At 46.3% G+C, this 20,819-nt stretch overlaps 1 protein-coding gene across 1 annotated transcript; it reads right to left on the bottom strand.

Moving 5' to 3' along the window:
* Positions 1 to 30: 30 nt before the first annotated feature.
* On the bottom strand, positions 31 to 20,142 carry LOC146335053 (protein SLFN14-like). The gene is given in 14 exon segments (XM_084822683.1): positions 31 to 462; positions 582 to 646; positions 732 to 839; positions 5,712 to 5,960; positions 6,778 to 7,051; positions 9,220 to 9,381; positions 9,383 to 9,503; positions 9,505 to 9,934; positions 11,693 to 11,821; positions 12,890 to 13,099; positions 13,593 to 13,698; positions 13,700 to 14,422; positions 15,674 to 16,048; positions 19,467 to 20,142. Coding segments are annotated over 13 exon segments (3,270 nt in total). The 5' UTR covers positions 15,935 to 16,048; positions 19,467 to 20,142.
* Between the last annotated feature and the right edge of the window lie 677 nt (positions 20,143 to 20,819).

Below are 20,819 nucleotides of genomic sequence, written 5' to 3'. Positions count from 1 at the left end.
GCTCCTCCCAATGACGCAGGCGCGCATTTTCTAGCGTCGGGAGGCCGGGATTGCGCGCGCGCATGCGCGGGGGGGGGCACGGGAAGAGAGGCGTTCTCGGAATGAAGCGGCGAGGGTGCTGGCTCCGCCCCCTTGCATCACCAACATGGGCGGGGCTAAGCCCTGTCCGGGGAGGCGAGGCTCTGCAGACGAGACGGATGCGTGAGGTGGGGTCTGGCGGCGCATGCGCTGAACGAAGCTGCCGCGGGCGCTCCGGGCCGCCCCTGAGGCGCGGCGGAGGCCTGGTGGGGGAGGGGCGGCCGCCTGAGGCGAAGCGCGGCCGCCATTTTGGGCCTTGTCGTAGCGCCTCAGCGGCCGCCGCCGCCTGGCAGGGGGAAGTGAAGCGGGCGCAGCTTTTCTCGTCTTCTTTCTAGCTCCAGGCCACGGAAAGCGTCCCCTGCTGAATCTCCACCTGTCAGACTGCTGTTGAAAGGGGGCGGGGGCGGGGGCGGCTGCTTCAGCGTTAGCCAGTGTCCTCCCTTTACTGATATGTGCGCGCCATTTAGTTTTATTTATTTATCATTACATTTTTTTACTCTTACAAGGAACCTTAGGAGGCTTACATAGTCGTCGTCCTCCTCCTCTCCCTTTTGTCCTGACAGCAACCCTGTGGGGCAGGTTAGGCAGAGAATCACGGACTGCCACAAAGGCCCCCCCCTCCCCGAGCTTCATGGCCGAAGGGGGACTTGAACCCGGATCTCCCAGGGCCGAGAGCCTCGCCATGGCACTGCACTGGCTCTCGCCTGACCAAATGACGCGCATCAAGAGATCTTTTAACTCCATTGCCTTGGCTGAAATAACTATATACAGAGTGGCCCAAAAGTAGGTATACGATATAGTTTATTTGCATTTTATTACATTGTTTAATAGGGGCCGTGGTGGCTTAGTGGTTCAGACGCTGAACTGCGGACCGGAAGGTCGGCAGGACAGCAGTTCGAGACCCGAGTGCCGCGTGGCGGAGTGCGCTCCCGTCTTCAGTCCCAGCTCCTGCCAACCTAGCAGTTCGAAAGCGAGAAATCGCAAGTAGATAAATAGGCACCGCCTCGGCGGGAAAGGTAACAGCGTTCCGTGCACCTCGGTGTTCAGTCATGCCGGCCACATGGCCACGGAAGCGTCTTCGGACAGCGCTGGCTCTTCGGCTTAGAAACGGGGATGAGCACCGCACCCTAGAGTCGGACACGACTGGTTGGGGACACCTTTACCTTTTTTTACATTGTTTATTACATTTACATTTGTTTAACGCTGTTTAATCTCGTAAGTGCTCGAAATGTATTCCATCAACGTTGCAACATACCTACAACACCTTCGCCGGACAGTGCGCCCCACACTGCGACGCCTGGCTGGTTCAGTTGAGATGTGATAGTCAAATGAGGGTTTTCATCTGCCCAGTACACACAGTTATGCCTGTCCATGTGGCCTGACAGCTTGAAAGAAGCCTCATCTGACCAGATGATCATATCAAGAAGGTCTGGTTCATTAGAGATTTGGTTATGCATCATCTCACAGAATTGCAACCGACGGTCTGGGTTGTCCTCCAGGAGACCATGTAACAGTCTTGGACAGTACAGCTTCAATTTCAATTTACGCATTAAGCGTTGCAAGGACGTTCTAGGTATGGATATCTGCTTAGACGCACATCGTGTGGACTTTTTCGGACTGTTCACAAATGTCAGTGACTCTCATCTCATTTTCCTCTGTCCTAGGACATCCACATTTCGGTGCATTAGCCACTGCACCTGTTGCTTCTAATTTATCTCTAAGACGATAAATGGTCAGATGTGTTGGTGGAGGAGTGTCAGATGCTTCTTGCCATGCTGTGCGCACCTGCTCGGCATTTTCAGCCTTCCAGTACTGCTTTAGAATCAACTTTCTTTGTTCTTGACACAAGTTCACTGCCAGTATTCACAATACCCGTAAAAAAAAACCCTAAACAACTGTATACCTACTTAAGGGCCTCACTCCCCTCACTCTCTACACTTAGCTGATTTAACTGTCACTCCCTGTCACTCACTCTTCCCAACTGTCATTCTGACTCCACCCACACATCTTCTACTCACACATTCTCTCCCCCTCCCATCAACATTCTAAACAACTTTTGGGCCACCTGGTGTGTGTGTGTGTGTGTGTATATATATATATACACACACACACACAGTTCTTCACACCAGAATTTGAACGTACCATGATAACTACAGGGAAGTTAACTGTTAAACAGACTTTCCATAAACTCCAGGATGGGTTCAGCCAAATCGCAGACTGCACATGAAAATAGGCAGAGCAGTCACGTCAACGCAATGGCTAAAGTGGAAGGTGTAAATACCCACGCATCAGCTTTTAGGCAGTTTGGGAAGTTTAGCTGCTCTCCGGATTAATCTAGGGTTCTGATGCAAGGGTCTAACATCTGTGTTTGAGATTTCAGGGCAGGGCCTTTCACAACTGGGCTGCCACCCCTGAGGAGGCCCTCTCCTCACCTCATGTGGGGGCACCTGGAGGAGAGCCTCTGAAGATGATCTTAGAGTCCAGGCAAGTATATATGGGAGAAAACAATCTCTCATGGATGGATCGGGGGATGAATGGACATGCTATCATTTTACTTTTATTATGCTATCACCTAATTATATGAAACATAGTTAATGCATCAGTTTTAGTAGATGGAGGGAGCAATCCTATGGCTGCTAGACACTGTCTAGAGGGCCATAGGATTTTTCAGTTTCTGGAAATTGATGTCGGAGCTCTGGCTCTGAGCTCAGTTTCCAGAAACTGCGCTCTCTGCAGTTCTTTCTGCACTGGCTACTTCTCCGCGCTTGGAAACAGAGTGCGGAGAGGGCAAAAAGGGGGCAGTCCTCGGGGAGGGGAGGAGACCGCAGAAGCCGCTTTATGAAGCTTCCTATGCACTGCGTCCCCCCCCATTCCAAAGATTTCCTCTGTACACCAGCTGCCCTGCTTTTGATAGGCATCAGCTTCCACGTTCGGAGGCTGACGTCTATTTCCATTGGATTGTGCCCTGAATCTCCATAAACTTGCTTATGATTAAAGCAATAGTTTTGATTAAAAAAAAAACATACTGGGTTGGATCCAGAGTAGACGTGACAGAAATCTCTTGGCCTCTGTGCATCCATTTTGTTCTGTCATTTCAGCTGATTTATTCATTCATTCATTCATTTCTATATCACCCAATAGCCGAAGCTCTCTGGGTGGTTCACAAAAATTAAAACCAAACAGCACACAATAAAACAATTTAAAATATATAGAACATTAAAACCACAATATAACAATCCAACCACAATAAAACCTAGCAGCAGCGCAGGAGTTTAAAATACAGATTTAAAACAGCAAAGCTAAAAGTTTAGAAAGCTAAAATGCCAAAATGCCTGGGAAAATAAAAAGGTCTTCACCTGGCGCTGAAAGGAATACAATGTAGGTGCTAGGCGAACCTCACTAGGGAGCTTATTCCAGAGCCGGGGTGCCACAGCAGAAAAAGCCCTCCTACTAGCCACCGGCCTCACTTCCTTTGGCAGGGGCTCACTGTGAAGGTGTCTTAATAATGAATTAAAAGCTGCTTAACCCTTCATAATTTCTTTAACTGTTGAAATGACTAAAGAACTGAAAGCAGACAACAGCAATCGCAAGTTGTCTAAAATAAATCTTTGGCTAAGCATGTCTCTTTTGGCTGGAAAACAATTTCTATAAGTTCCCTTTTCATTGCAAGGCAAATATAAGTTGACTGTTAGCACCCCTAAGGGGAAAGGCTAGCTGATGCTTCTGTGCATGCTTGACATGTTTCAGTGTTGAAGGCCAATCATATTAAAGGGGAATGTCCTGTCCATGTATGTTTTTCATGTATGTATAAAACTTTGTATAAGTTAATTGTTCAGGGTCCAGTCTCAAGCTATTCTTGACTGTACCACACTTTGGTGTTTGCTTTGAATAAAACATCCGCTCGAACTACCGTCTCTGATCCTTTGACTGAGAGGGGAGAAGCAGGTGGCTTAAAAATTCTCCAACAGACATGAAAACTACTTTCAAATTTTATATATTTAGAGCTTGCACCAGTGAGCTAGTGGTGGTAACCAGAAAGGTCCAGGGCTAGAAAATAAATTTGAAAGATTTATTCAAGGACAAATAATGAAAAACATGCCAAGTCAGCTATGAGATATGAGAGCATAAATGAGCAAGTAGATACATGGAATGATTGACTGGATAAAATGTGAAAATGTAAATACAGAAACAACAGAAAATTTATCTAACAGAGCAGACACTACAATGCAGATATAAAGGAAGCAACAATTTTCAAAAAAACGATTAACTAAAATGACAATAGTAATAATAACCAAACAGTTACCAATAAAGCATATATATATATATGACCAAGCCCTAAATTGCATCTACCTAAAACTTCCACTTGTCCAGACTAGTAAAAGGTTACTATGTTCCCAACTATATACTAGTTTCACCCAAAAATTAGGGGAAAGGGGGGCTTGTAAACAAAGGTCGTATCTGCCTATCCTGAGCAGAAGAGACAGGGTCAGGTCATATACAATTGCACCCTCCCCCAGCAAAATGGGTGCAACAATACTTGGTTACTTTGCATTTCCACCTCTTGCAGTATGGGAATAATAACGATGGACTTTATCTGCATCCATCAGAAGGACAATTTAATTTTGTTTAAAAGATCTGAATGGGAAAGATCATGAACTTCTGTCTTTACTGCTACCTTTTCTTTTGTGAAGACACACTACACTGCCCAAGTACACCTACAGTAAAATGCTGGATTTCTGGATTTTTTTTAAGGGGCAACAATCACTTCCCATCAAGGAAGACCCCCAAAATGAATCAGGACATTCCTTCTCTAGACGGTGTGCTGATCAGTGCCATGACTTCATTCATTGGCTAAAAACACGAAGGCGGGAGCAGGCTGGTTCCTCAAAAAAGGAATGGGCAGAATAGTGGCTGCACATTTTGCCTCATATCTCAGGTTCTCCAAGGGCTAGAATCATAGAATCATAAAATACTAGGGTTGGAAGGGGCCTATAAGACCATCGAATCCAACCCCCTGCTCAATGCGGGAATCCAAGTTAGAGTATCCCTGACAAGTGGCTGTCCAGTTTCATCTTGAATGCCTCCAGTGTGGGAGAGCCCACCACCTCCCTAGGTACTTGGTTCCATTGTCGTATTGCTCTAACAGGACGTTTCTCCTGATGTTCAGCCGGAATCTGGCTTCCTGTAACTTGAGCCCATTATTCTGTGTTCTTCATTCTGGGATGATCAAGAAGAGATCCTGGCCTTCCTCTCTGGGACAACCTTTCAATAACTCGAGCACTATCCTATCTCCCCTCAGTCTTCTCAAAGCTAAACATGCCCAGTTCTTTCAGTCTCTCCTCATACGGCTTTGTTTCCAGTCCCCTGATCATCTTCGTTGCCCTCCTCTGAACCCTCTGCAGTTTGTCTGCATGCTTCTTAAAGTGTGGTGCCCAGAGAGACTGGCATAAAAAATAAAAGTAGGAGTCTGGGGATTATGGCTCATTGGGGGGGGGGTGGAGGGGCTGACCCCCTTACTCCCTGTGGACACCCATGCCAGGAGAGCTGGGGAGAGGAGGGCCTTACGGGAGAGTCGCTCCCATCTTCAGCGTCATTGAAGAAATCCAAACACATTGTAAGACAAATGCGATTACTTTCTTGGAACCATGGGGTGGGAGGACTATTTGGAGGTTTCTCATTTATTTTTAGCATATGAAGATGTGAATTGGCTCTGGAAATCATGCTGATTATCTGATTGAAAATTATCTTAATGTTGCCAGAAAACAGAAAAATCCCAAACACAATCATTCTTCCAAGACCTGAAAAATTCTGTATGGTGTCCATAACAATGCCTTTTTCATTTATGGCAATAGCGGCTGCATGTTTTGCCTCATATCTCAGGTTTTACAAAGGCTCTAGAAACTGAATTTTTTGAAAATGAAATCAGGGAATCTGGGGATTATGGCTTATCTGTGTGTGGGGGGACTGACTCTCTTGTCTTCCCTGTGGATGCTCATGCCATGAGAGCTGAGGAGGGGAGGGTCTTATGGGAGTGTTGGGGAAAGTTGCTCTTCAGCTTCATTCAAGAAATACAAATACATATGAGGCAAATCTGATAACTTTTTCAGAACCACGGGGTGGGAGGACAATCGGGAGATTTCTAGCTATGTATTCTTAGCGCATGAAGATGTAAATTGGCTCAAGAAGTTAATCATGCTGATTAACTTATTGAAAGTTATATTAATGTTATGAGAAGACAGAAAAATCCCAAACACGATCACTTTTTCAAGACCTGAAAAATTTTGGATGTGTCCATAACAATGCCTTTTTCATTTATGTCATCTGCTGTTTTGAAATGTATACCAGACATTTTAGATTCTAGCAAGGAATTATACTTTCTCCATTTAATGGCAGTACACAGAATAGCAATGTTTTCTGTGGAATAACCACTTTGTAAATACTCAGAACATTTATCAACTATGCAAGTTGCTTACTCAAATTTATCATAAAAATTTAGCATCGCAAGGAAGCCTTGTACAGAATGACCACACTGAACTCCCTCTACCAATCGTTCCACATGTTTAGACAGGGGTTTATCACCACTCCTTAGAACATACTATTTACATTCATAAATATTTTCAGCTTATCATATTTCGGTGGCATTCCAGAGCACGACGGTTAGCCACTCCTGAGGTTGCTGATGGTCTAGATGTGGCAGACCAGAATCAGAAGTGTGACATTTTTGTAGAGGATCTAGGAAAATCCATAAAATGCCATTATTATTTCTATTTGCAATCACTGAAGCTTCCTGATACCAGTGTCCATCCTTTGACTGGAAATTCTGGGCCTCATCAATTATGATGTGCTTCACTGGCTGATAATAGTTCCCAATTAAAAACTCGATTTGTGTCACAGCCTGGCAAATGTTTTTCATTCTGTAACACAAAACCATATCATTAGGCATCATCTTGTACTGGTGCTGTCCACATACGTGCTGGTGGATTCAATGAGAAACCTTGACTGTGCCAGATTCGCTACCCTTTTCATCGAAAGCTACATACACAGTCAGCATTGTTATTTTTCCTGTGAAGAGAAAAGATCCATTTTGATCAATACTAGGGATTTACGAAAGTGACTTACCTGTTTGTGGATTATGTTGGGGGGGGGAGGCGTTCTGTCCCTCCCCCCGGAATCCTTGACGGGGGCGGAGGCACTCCGTTCCTACCCCCCCGGAATCCTCGAACGGCTGGCTGTGCTCCGCGGCAGCTCTGCGGAGCAGCCAGCCAGGCCCAGCCAGGCCAGAGTCATCCGCAGCTGGAGGGCTCTGGGTAAAAAACAAAACAAAGCCGTGTACACAAATGGTGGCGGCGATGGCCGCTGCCATTTGCATTCCTTATTTTTGGCCGTCTTAATCTACGTAAATATTTACGTAGACTATGACGGCGAAAATAAAGGGGAACGCAAATAGCGTAGCGGGCGCTATTTGCGTCCTTTTTTGATTCACCGTTTTAGCCTACGTAAATCTTTACATAGGCTAAAACGGCGAATCAAAAGGGGATGCAAATAGCGCCCGCTATGCTATTTGCGTTCCCCTTTATTTTCGCCGTCATAGTCTACGTAAATATTTATGTAGACTACGATGGCCAAAAAGAAGGAACGCAAATGGCGGCGGCCGTGGGTTGTTGTTTTTTTTTTAAACCCACTGAGCCATGATAGGCTACGTAAAGATTTACGTAGCCTATCGCGTCTTTTTTTTTTACCAAGACTGGAAATGGCGGTGGCAGCAGCCGGTCGGAAGACCAGCCGCCACCGGAGCCGCCGCCGCCCGGAAGATCCGCCCCAGGCAAGTCTCATCCCGGGGGGGGGGGGGGGCGGGGCAGGCTGTTCCGCCACAGATTTCGGGGGGCCAAATGCACTGGCATTCGGCCTCACCAAGATCTGTGGCGGAATTCTCTGCCATCCCTAATCAATACCTTGTGTCACCTGGAAGGGGAGAGAAAGATTCTCCCAGGTACCACCAAGTGGGTAGATGGGTGTCAGAGGAGGGTTGATGGAATATACTCATCAAAATGTTGGCTTCTAGCTTTCTTGTATTTGCTTTGCAAACAAATCTTTGATGTCTCCCCCTTATTAAAGTTCTATTGCTATGGGGATTTCAAAGTGTATTTTCTGACATGGAGGGAGAAGCAACCTCCCTGCAACTGCTCTTTCTCTGGCTGATGGATGGGGCCTGGTTGGTCTCTCCCTTGGCTTGATATTACCCCTGAACATTGCCCAACGTGTGTTCATCTAGCCCCTCATTGTGTTTCCAACAATGGAAACTCTGGAAGCTCCCAAAATAGCAATGGTCACTGTCCTAGCTGGGTTGGAGGCCCAGGGAAGTGGCCGACAGCACAAGCACTCACAAGTGGTTACGTATCACAGCAGGTGGACAGGAGTCTCATCAGGCAAACCAGGGAACATAAGGCAAAGAATCCTCAGGACTTTGGAGCGTGTTCTGCAGGAGATATTGGCTGGAGGAATGCTTTATAAGGAGAGCTATTGTCCCAGCAAAGGACTGCAGGCAACTGAAGCCTTGAGAAGGCTGGCCAGGGCAGGACTTTCAGAAGCTCCATCCCTGCTCCATGCTGGCTGCAGTTCTTAAAGCATCCATGATCATTTCTGTAGCCTCATAGTCCTGTGTGACTGATGGGCAGAAAAAGGTGTGTGAGTGTGTGTGTGTGCATGTGCATGTGTAAGGGGAATCAACCTCTGAGGTTGAGGGGAGGGCTACATCCTCAAGCCAGGAAGGTATATAAAGGGGTGTCAAGGATTCTCACTGAAGTAGGATGACCTGTCTTAAGTGAGCCCTCCTTGGAGTGATGCTGAGCCTTGGACCCCACAGACATGAAAGATCACAACCTCCCCCTGAGCTTGGCAATGTTTGGTCAGATCAGTGGTGGGCAAGTGCTCTCTAGAGATCACTAGCCAAATGTTGATGATGTAGCATACATGTTCTATCTGCAGGAGCTTACATTCCAGGGATGGTTTGTTGTGAAAGTTCAATTTAACTCCCTACTATTTTCCTACAAACTCAGAGGACTTTACCATTGGAACTTCCCCTCTTAGTCCTCATGGCAACTGAGCATATTCAATAACAGGATATTGTACCACTTACCTCACAGTCTCACAAACAGCTCTGGTTTCACAAATGTAAAGAATCTGATCAGAGTAACGGGGAAAAATATTTCTTATCCTCTCAATAGCCATCAAAGCCAGAACAGTTTTCCCTGTTCCTGCAAGGCCATGGATGAACAGCTTCCTGGGCTTATACAGACTGTCGCTTTAAGATCACAAATTGTTTCTTGGTGAGAAGGTCGAAGAATTCACAGCCAAGCTGGTCACTTAAGACAGATCTAAACCTCAGCAACACAATCAGAAGTGACTTCATCAATTCTTTTAAGTTGCTTGAGACAAGATGGGTAAACATCTTCCAAATTTGGATGTGGTTCTTTCTTCCCACAGGCTGTAAGCACAATGAGACATGGAATCACACAGATTTTCCCAGTATATCCTCCGTCATTCACCACTTTCTGCTTAATTACATGAGCCGTATTCCTGGAATATTCAAAGACTGGGATTGGTGAAGATTCATCATCCTGCACAACAAATGTGTACAGTTTTGGATGTGTACCAATGGCTATTAAGAGGGCATCACAAGCAACGTGTGGATGTCTTTGCTTTCCAACATCAGTGGCCCAGCTTTTTGAAAATATCAGGCATCCCTTAGAGAATCGTAGTTCTTCGATTTTCTTCTGTATATTTTCCAGTTGGGGATTCTCCAAGCAAAAGGTTTTGTACAGTTCTTCAGGCATACATGTGATCCCATCTGAACTGACTAGAAATTCAAGGACATGGAGTTTAAAAAGATCAACACTAATATGTGAAGGCCCTGTTAACAAAAGTTATTCCACATGCATTGGAAGAGAAGACTGCAACTCCCATAATTCCCAGCAAGCATAGACAATGGCAGGTTGAAAAATAATCATAATATGTAGTCACATATAGGTTTTGACAACGCAGCCTATAATCACCATCTGAGGTCCTCCTCCAGGTGCCTCCGTCAAGGGAGGTTTGGAGGATGGCAAAAAGGGAGAGGGCCTTTTCAGTGGTGGTCCCCTGATTATGGAACACTCTCCCCCATAAGGTCCACCTAGTGCCGACATTGTCATCCTTTCTGCACTGGGTTAAGAGTTTGCTCTGCTCCCGGGCATTTGACAGTAAGGATTTAACCGGTCATAGGGACATAGGAAGCTGCTTTATATCAAGTCAGACCATGGGTCCATCTAGCCCAGGATTGTCAACACTGAGTGGCAGTGGCTCTCCAGGGATTCAGGCAGGGATTTTTCCAGCCTTAGCTGGAGATGCCGGGGATTGAACCTGGGACTTTCTGCATGTGAAGCAGGAGCTCTACTAGGGAGTATGGCCCCTCCCATGTGAGGATTTCTATTGTTGATTGTTTTTAATTGTTTTTGTATGTAAATGTAAAGTATTTTATATGTTGTATTTTTAGGGTTTTAATCTTTTGTAAACCACCCCAATGAGTTTTGGCTATTGGGCGGTATAGATATGAAATGAAATGAATAAATAAATAATCAGAGTTCTGGTACCCTAAAGATGCAGGTCAACTGAGTTTGCAGTCCACCAGCATATGCGAATAGTTTTGAAAACCACATCCTTTAATTAGTGGCTGTGAGCTTTTGACCACTGGGGGATGCTTTGGACCAGGCTGACGTGGACCAGGAAAGGAAACAAGGCAAGGAGGCACCCCCAATGTGCTGGGGTCTAATTTAGCATGTTTATTTTATTTGTATCCAATAAACAAAGCTAAAAAACACACCACAAGTATTTGACCTGCAGTATTTGGGGGGACGGAGGGGGGATTAAAGCACACCGAATGTGTTTTAAATGTTATATTACTGAAATACTTGTAAAAATTTAAAGTCAGTTGCACCTCCTTCCCTTAGATTGTTTAAATTTAAGAAACTCACAAAGTCACTGAAAACTGTTGACACACTATCTACTTTTAGCAACCCAAAGAACTGTGTGTGATATGCTGACAGCCACCCATCTTTTCCAACAGAGTCCAACTCTCTTTGTCCGAGGGTTGCTGGGGCACCTTCAGTTTCACTGTCACTACGGATTCATACTGAGACACAGATGTGTTTCAATAACATATGCGTTCTGTCTCACGTACTTGCTAGGGATAATCACCTGGAAAATTCTTTCAAACTGACACTGATAATCTATTTGCCGTTAGCGTCCAGTCGTTGTAATTAGTGAGCCTATGAAATGGAAACGTTTCTGCAGAAAAATAAAGCACTGGAACATTTTCAAGTCCACATCACTGGTTGATGACTTTGGGCAGCTAGACAAATCTTTGGGAACAAGATCTCTAGTCTAACTAGATCAATCAATATGCAAGAGTGCAAATATTCATCTTATAATCCAGAATGCCACAATTAAATGTTCTCACTTAAAGTTTTACCCACACTGAGCTTTCTGAATAGGGCTGGATACTACTAGCATAGTTTGGCATCCTTTTAGATTGCACAAGCTCATGTTTGTCATTCCCAAAATCAAAGCGCAAACCCACCTGGGAATAGAGAGGTTTGAAGATCTTTGAGGCAAGGGATGCATTTGGCTGAAACCACCGACTGGGTAAGTGGCGACTTAACGTTTTTACTCAGTTCGATCTGGAAACCTTCTGGTAAATGTGACATATCTACGAAATGCAATAAAACAAAAACAAAAGAAACACCCTCAGACAAGACAAGAAACGCACGACTTCACCAACATAACTGTGTTTTCTGAAATGATATCTGCACTACACATGTTATCATCCTTTTACCTGCGTTGGCTTCTTTCCAAAGAATCCTGGGAAATGCAGTTTGGTGAACGTACTGAGACTTATCCGCTAGAGATCCCTAGCCCATCTCACAACTGCATGTCCCAGGATTCCCAGTGAGAGGGAATGAGCATGAAACCATTTAAGACATGTAGCAGAGACAGGACCTAAAGGAATGACAAAAAATGGAATTTGTTTGGGAAATATTATTGGGTAAAGATATTCACCTGTCAGAGGCCCCTCGCTTCTTTCCAAAGAATCCAGTGAAATGCTGAAACCAGTGAGCTAAGCACCTGCCCCAGAAATTAACAACAGAGAAAGAAAGTCCTATGAAGGTTACCCACCAGGGAAGGAGTACCCCAGGGGTCCCCAACTGTTTTGGACCTGTGGGCACATTTGGGAATTTGAGAAACTGCTGTGGGCACCACCACAAAATGGTTCCCAGGGCAGATATGGCTAGTCCCATAATGGCTGCCATGGGGGCCTGGCTAGTCAAAAGTGAGCTAAAGAGGTGATGGTTTTGGGGGGGAGAAATGGTGAAGCTAGAGGCTGAGAGGGAGGGGGGACATAGGAAGGCAAAGGGGTAGAGAAAGAGCAAGGCTACAGGCTGAGAGCGGGGAGAAACAGCAAGTTAAAGAGGTGGGGAGAGAAATAGTGAAGGTGGAGACTGGGAGGGAGGGGGAAACAGCAAGGCAAAGGGGGAGAGGGGAGAGAAAGAGCGAGGCTAGGAGGAAGGAGAACCTGGTGTCCCAATATTTTTCAAAGCTTTAATTAAAAAATTTTTTTTGATGGGGGTGGGAATGAAGAACTTCATGGGTGCTGTTGCAGGTTCAGGTGGGCACTGCGATGGGGACCCCTTTGGTAGCCTGATCCCCGTTCCCAGCATACGTCACACTAACAAACTGCAAATTTAAGCCCGGAAGCCACATCTCTCTCTGGGAGTACCTGGGTCTTCCGCTGTCATCAGCTCAACCCATTCACCGGCTGTAAAGTTCTCCACATGGTCATTCCTCACAACCCACGAACGTGGAGTCTTCACGAAAACAACACAGCAAAAAGGCTCAATTCTCACAGCAAGGACGTAACCGTGGCTCCTTTCATCTCCTCCATCTTTCTTATAAACAGGCAAGGGTTTACACTCAATTTTGACCTTTTCTGTAGAACCGCAGAAATGGACGTGGGGCAAACCATCAATGGTTTTACGGACTAGACGTTCAAGTTCCCCTTGTTATAGAAATTTCAGTTGTAATATGTCTCTTATCCCATGATTTTATAAGCTAGGCCATGTCTATTTTACCTCTGTGTGAGATTGCCATGCTAAACAAAGACACAGCGCCTTATCAGAGACTCAGGAATGCCAGGAACGTATTTACATTAGAGTACAAGGCTACCTCTCTGCGCATGCCTAGATATGTAAAAGGCGCTGCCTGCTTTCTGTTTCCCTCTCAGCTAGACAAAGAGATTAGTACAGCGCAAGCGTAAGACAGCCCCCAAAGGTCTTGCCTACATAAACTTTTGGATCACATCACTTGATTGTGACCTTTGTTGGAGCGTTAGCCGCAAGGGTTGCCTTATTCTGCAGAATAAAATCGTGTTGGACCAGATCTCTGCCTCCTCTCGTTCTTGGTAAACAAACTGGAAAGTCTACCAGGGAAAAGAACACAGTTTTTGTAACACCCTGGGCTTTTGTTTTGCTCCTGAACAATCACTTTCCGATTATTGCCCACGCCAAAAAATAAATATCCCCCTTTTTCTGTTTGCAAAAGCGGAAACATACTATGGTAGTTTTTCCTTAACGAAGTCCAGAGTCTTATTGCGTGGGAACTGTTTAAATTCAACGTCCACTGATGCAGCAAACGTTAAAGTTTCGCTATCCTCCAGCTGGTCTCGTTCAAAAACCTGAGCCGCAGCCTCACGAATGTCCTCTTCTAGCTGCACACCAGCTGGCCTTGAATATTGGACAGTGCCCTGCACCGATCTTACTTCCTCTCCAAAACCTCTCCAGGCACCGTCTTTCTTCTGTTTCAGAAACCTCCCAGCATATCCCCGTTTCATTTCCTGATTTGATGCACAGACTTGCTCATACAATCCAGTGTGCAGGGTGCAAACACGTGGGCTCGTTTGATCTTCCCTGCTCCAGGCTTTTACTAAAATCAGTATAAAAGAACCTTCCTTTGTAAAGTCAAAATAGATACTGGACCCCTGCTCAGTACATTCATAAAGAGCAGCGGTTAGGTTCTGACAAATCTGATCTTGCACGTAGGAATAGTCTTTATTTTCAGTCTCAGCAATTATCATGCCTCCTCCCGATTTTTGCAAGGCACAGGCTGCATGAATTAACTTTTCTTTCTTACTTTTTCCCTCCTTTTTTGGGTTGCCATTTTTTCCTATATTAATCCTCTTTTCTGCCTCGCCATATCTTATTTTTCGGATGTTTATGACACTCTCAGGATACATTGTGTCTGAGTCAAGGAGTAACTGAGAAAGAGGGAAGAACAAGGACATCAAGGGTGAGCGTTTATGCAGGGCCTCTTCACTCAAAGCACTTTGTGAACACTTATATACTGGGCTTCCCAAAGCAAGTAATCTGGGGAATCCTTTTGGGAAAGGGGCGTTACAAAGCTAAGACACTGTAAAATTCTGGAGTCCCTGTGAAAGTCTGTGAATTAGGCAGTGGGATTGCAAAATAAAAGGCTAGATAATTGTAGACCCTGCAGCTAGAAAATTTTAGATCCTGAACTTAATGGTCCTATGGGCATGCTCAAATGACCCTGTGTATTACTTTAATTGTGAAAATACACAACTAATATTTTTCTTCTCCCCCACCCATACCCCAGCCGCTATTCCATGCTTCACAACTGCTTCTACATTCCTGATACGTTGGGAAAGCAACAACAAAGCTATTTACCTACTATATTTTTAAAAAGAAAGATAGAAATACTCTGATCATGTGTACTTTTGCATTTAAACTCACTTAAATCGTAGCACCACCACAATTACAGGAATGAAATGGAGTTTGCTTCTGCTGTCCTCATGCCTTCATCACCTGCCACTCTCAAGGTGGTCATTTGGGGCCCCTGGGCAGGGGCCCATTCATTGACAAGAGGGAGGAACTGTGGATCAGTGGTAGAGCCCCGGCTCTGCATGCAAAACGTCCCAGGTTCAGTCCCCAGCAGCATCTCCAGGTAGGGCTGGGAAAAACTCCTTCCTGACACCCTGGAGAGCCGCTGCTGCCAGTCACTGGCAACATTACTGGCCTAGATGGACCCAGGGTCTGACTCAGTAGAAGGCAGCTTCCGATGTTTTTAAGAGCCCCCTGGACTTGCTCCTGCTCTTCGCTATTCCAGCCTGCGTGTTCACCTGCTCCTCACCCTGGGCCAGACAATGTGGGCCAGAGAAGGAGGAGCAGGAGACGCCACCACAGACTACTTGCTCCCTGGCTCTCTGCCTGTCCAGCAAGCGGAAGCAATGATGAGGAAGAAGACGAGAAGCAAGAGCAGCTGGTGACGATGACAGTGGGAAGGCAGGCTCACTGAGTGGGGCAGGAGTGCCATTGCGGGTGTCTTGCACACAGGCCCTCCAGACCCAGGAGCCCGTGCTGACGCTCCCATATGCACACTCTGTTTCTCTCCTAGCATCACCACCTAGACAGGCCCTGGCTCCTCCATTTTTCCTTGCTTCCCCAGGCCTGATTCCTCTGTTTTCCCTCCATCCGCCCTCATTACCTACCCCTCCTCCTTCCATGGAACCACAGCCACTGGCTGGGTCTCTCCTCTCCTCCGTTGGAATCGTAGCGTCATTTTCCTTCACCCCAACTTCACGTGGTGCGTTTGCTCCATGGCTGCTCTCAGCCACACGGAACACAGAACAAGGAGATGCAGCAGCCCACGTCTCAGCACTGGAGTAGTTGGCAAATGGATTTGGTCCCTCCACAGCCACATCTCTCCTCTGGCATTTCTCATGTGCCTTCAATGGCCGACCTTTCTCCATTGTCCCTTCTCCTTGGTCCGGAAGCTTCTGATTTAATGAAATCCCACTTAGGAGGCCAAATAATTCTCTTCACTCCAAGACAGCAGAAGGACTCAACCAAGTTTATTTGGAGAGCTAAAGGATAAAAGAAGAAAATAACACAGCATGTAGGCCTACCATCTCCTGCATGCTCACAGCTCATGTTCTCTAGACTAGTGGTTCTCATCCTTTCATATCTTTACATTCCACCAATCACTCCATGGGCATCGTCTACACCTTTCTGCTTTCTGCTTCCATTTTAATTGCAGGATCAATGACTCCCAGTTTCACATGCTTCCCACCCCCCCCGCCCCCCGGATCCGAGTCTTCCATGATCTTTCATAGATCTCACTCCTCTTCTTGCTGCTTTTACTCTTTTGATGGAGGGAACTGAAGCGGAACACAACATTATCTGCGATCTATTTAAAAACGGAACAAAGGGCATTTAGTGCAGGAGACGCCTTGAATGGTCATGGTGTCGTGTAAGAGCCCGCGAACTTCCGTGAAGGAGCCATCTCAATCGCAGGATAAAAGCTCTGTGTGAAGGAGCTCTGTCAAAGAACCTAAGGGCATTTCTACACCAGCCTAAAATCTTGCATTTAAAATGGGCTGTCTGCTTCCGTTTTAAATGCAGGATCACCACTGACTCCCTTTACATGTGCTTCCTTCCCCCCCCCCTTCTCCCCGTATCTGAGTCTTCCAGTATCTTTCATTGATCTCACTCCTCTTCTTGCCGCTTTTCCTCTTTGCACGGAGGAAACCGAAGCGGAACACAATGGGGTAATTTGATAGCTCATTATCTGCGATCAATTTAAAAACGGAACAAACGGCATTTAGTGCAGGAGGGTCACGGCGTCATGTAAAGAGCCCGCAAACTTCCGTGAAGGAGCAATCTGAATCGCAGGATAAAAGCTCCATGTGATGAACCCCTGAGTCCCACCACGATAGAAACAGAAAGCCCACTTTTTCCGAGAAGGATGTTAATCTGTTTACAGTCATTCTCTTATTATATGTATAATTTGTGGTGGGTTTTAAGGACATTAAAGATGCCTTAGTATTGTTGGGAGTAAATTGTATTGCTGTGGCTTTAAAACACGAACAAAAATAATAATTCCGTTAGTAGTTTAAAAGGTGACTATTAGCCTGCCCAAAGGCCACAGATGGATAATCCATGGCAAGGAGGGTCGGCAGGAGACGGCAGGTCACATGTGCAGGGGGACATGGGGATTGAGGGACGGCAAATTCTTAGTAATTGTTATGAAAATGCCACGTCCCACCTGTGCTGCGCATGTGGTCTTGGAAGGCCTCCAGGCTTTGGAAGGCCCTTGGGAAAGACACCCTCAATGGGCCCCTCCAGCAGCGATTCTGCCTCCTCACCACCACTCTTGTTGCCAGCTTGTGCTCTTTCTCGTCACTGCTGCTACCTCTTTACTTGCCAGGCAGAGAGCCAGGGAGCAAGTAGGAAGGGGCATCTCCTCCTCCTCCTCCTCCTCGCCACCACCGTTGCCTGGGCTGGAGCGAGAGGCAGGGGAACAAGCAGGACGCAATGGGGAAGAGGAGGAGCAGCTCCCGGGGACTGGGTCAGGGGGCCCCTGCTGGGGGTGGCCCCTCGGCAGTGCCTGGCCAGGCCTCCCCATGACGCCAATCCTGGTCCCTTCTCTCAGGTTGCTCCTCAGTTCGGAGCAGGCGCAAATTGCTCCTCTGTCCTTCCAGGCCAGGGGTCCCCAAATCTCGTGCGACGTTAAGGAAGCGCCGGCAGCAGCACTGCGCCCAGGTCACTCCTCTCTGCCCTCATCACCTTCCATTCGCTCCCCCTCCCCAAACATCAAGAATAAAATAAGCCCTGGCCCTGGGACTAGAATTTAAAAGACACAGCACAGAAAGGGGCTGGGAGGCAGGAGGAGCGAAGCAACCTCGGGCACAAATTCTTAGTTACAAGATGACACTCTCCTTCTCCCCCTGAGCAGGTGGGTCTGCTGCTACAAGAGGCTCAAAAACGGGACTTGGCCAACGCCCAAGAAATAATCCTGCATCCCATTGCTGGGCTGGGGGAGAGCTGGCCAGCTCAGCTGGTGAAAGCAGCAGCAAGCGGAGACCATATAAAAACTATGCGATTTCAAAAGGCTCTACTTCACTGGATCCATCTTTTACTTGCGTGTGCATGCACGCCCCTTCTCTCTAGTTCTGCCCCTTCTCCTCTTCTGAACCATGGGCCACCTTGCTTTCTCTCCCCGCTGCTGCTGTCCTCTGCTGGTCACTCTGTTCTCCTCCCTCCAATCCCCAAAGTTGCAGATCAGAGTTGGTGGCAGCAGAATTCTCCCAATCTTCGGGGGTGTTTTATTTTTGCCTCCCCTCCCGCAGATGGCCAAGAAAGAAAGAAAGAAAGAAAGAAAGAAAGAAAGAAAGAAAGGAAGGAAGGAAGGAAGGAAGGAAGGAAAAGCGTTTCCTTTGCTTTTCTTAGCTGTTTCCCAGCCCACAGCGGCTGTTGCTATTTTAGGGTGTAGCCCAGGTAAAAGCTTCAGTTTGTGGGGGGGGGGGGTGTTGCCCATCTGGTGACGAATCGGGAATTTTCAGAGTTCCTGCCTAACCAGATTTCCAAGCCCTGATTCTAAGCAGGACGTTAACCACAGATGTGGGCTGGATTCTTAAGGTGGCCCTACCAATTGTGTCGGGAGAGTAAGGCATCACCACATTCTTGTCCCAGGATCCCGCCAAAAATCCAGCTGAATCCTTAAAAGAAAGAGCTGATTTGAAGTGAACCAGATCCCAAGTTCAGGAAATAATTTGTTAAGAGTTTGGTAACTCCAGGGCCAAGAGCGGGAAGCCAGTGCTGCTTGGAATCACACCAAATGCATTCACATAGATTTTAAACAATAACAAGAAAGCGATTAACATATACATCAAGAAAATGAAAGGCGAACCTCTCAGGGAAAGGACATGAAGTAGCCATGTGTTATTTTTGCAGCTTTGGTATTTCCTCCCTGCCTTCTGCGAGCCTGGGGGAGGAATACTCACTGTGCAAGGTGGTCATCCAAACTGCCAGCCGGTTGGATTATAAAGAAAACCACTCCTACCCAAGAAAAAAGGGAAGCTGCTATTACGAGAAATCAGAGCCAGTATTCTGAGCAGTTTAATAGAACTTTAAAGAGAAAAACGTGGAGGAATCATAGAACAGGAGGGTTGGAAGGGGCCTATAAGACCATCGAGTCCAACCCCCTGCTCCATGCGTCTAACAGCACCTTCAGCGATACAGATGTGCTGCCACAATTCCTGGAAAAGTTGTAACTGCAGCTTGCATGGAACTATCTGGGGGCATCAAGTCAAGGAAAATTAACTGTACCATTGCTGTGTCAGCCAGGAAAACAGTTTGTGGAGACAGAAAAGAGGAGGTTCCCCTTGAATAGAGAGTTTTGTGTTCACCTGCCAACGACACCTGTGTTTTCTTCAGTTTTATTTTGAGAACTGCACTGCTTTGTCCCCTTTCTCACTTTAAAAAAAAGCATTACAAGCTCACCTGTAATCTGGCCTTTCACAGTTAAAAGAGCGTGGGGTTTCTAGAAGCATGCCCCCCACGATGCAAGACTCCCCAGCAATCTCATGAGCTGCTATGAACTCCCAAGAGGAACAGATTTTCCATTTCTTCAGGTGTGCACGGCATTCCATTTCCTCAGACCCGCAGGACTTCCTGCTTACAACTTGTCAACAGAGCAAGTGAAAAAGCTTGCCTCGGTCTTACCACTGTTGAGCACATGAGGTGCTGGGAATGAGACTGGGCAGCCTTCTCCAAACTGGCGCCCCCTAAATGCGTTGGACTACAACCTCAGTAGACCTCTGAGTGATTTGTATTAGATTGGCAAGAATTTCTGACTCCCAACTGTTTAACAGGAGCAGGAACAAGATGACTCCTCTCCCATCTTAAAATATACTGCTGGGATTTAGAAAGTTTAGGGGGCAATCCTATGGCCCCTAGACAAAGCTGGGGGGGCATAGGATAATTTGGATTCCTGCATCCAAGGTGGGAGACAGGGCAATTCATACGCATTATACCAGTCGTACCTCTGTGTTTTTCTCCTTAGGAGTTTTCATCTCCCGGCGCTCCGAACTGCCACTCCTGGTAGCCACTTACCATCACAGCTACTGATGAGGGCGGAAGCCAAAATGTTTAGCTCTAAATATATATTTTTAACAATACTCTGTTGTTAGTCTTTCTATCTTTTATATTTTAACTAAATTCTGACTGCATCCACTGTGGTTGCAGAGCCTCGTTGCTTTGCTGTTGTGCCGCTTTACACCCCCCCCCCCTCTCTACACACACACAAGCATACTTCACTCCAGGGTTTTTATATTCCCCACTCCAAATAAAGTTCTGTTGGGAGTTCGTGATGTCTCTTGTGTGGAATGTAAACTTAACACTCTTCTGCATTACGGTAATGCAGGGGTCCCTAACCTCCCCATGGCACCTTCAACGGTGCAAAACTTTCATCCCCCCGTTTTTTAAAATATATCTACATGAATTGTATATATCCATAGCAATGAACGCATATGAAATGCATACCACTTTCTAGCAATTCTATGTAGGCTTTGACAAAAGTGGACCGAATATCTACATTAAGTAGATTTGAAGGTGGCATCTATATGCCAGCTGTTCAAATGTCGGAAGTGTTGTAAGGGCCTCAGTATAGGAGGGAGCATTTATCCTTCTAATGTTGTAATATCAGTTTTATAGCTGTCAAAAGGGCACGGAGAAAACATTTAGGCTGACCGTTTGTTAATTTCCATGAAGCAAGTAAACAATTTAAAAGAGGGAGTGAATTTAATCAGTGAATTTTAAAGACTGTTCCAGCACAAAATGATGTATGATTCTATG

This window comes from Heloderma suspectum, chromosome 16 (assembly GCF_057233095.1).
Source record: "Heloderma suspectum isolate Gila_16-S chromosome 16, 16-S_ref, whole genome shotgun sequence".
NCBI lineage: Eukaryota > Metazoa > Chordata > Lepidosauria > Squamata > Helodermatidae > Heloderma > Heloderma suspectum.
This window is presented reverse-complemented; position numbering and strand designations above follow the sequence as displayed.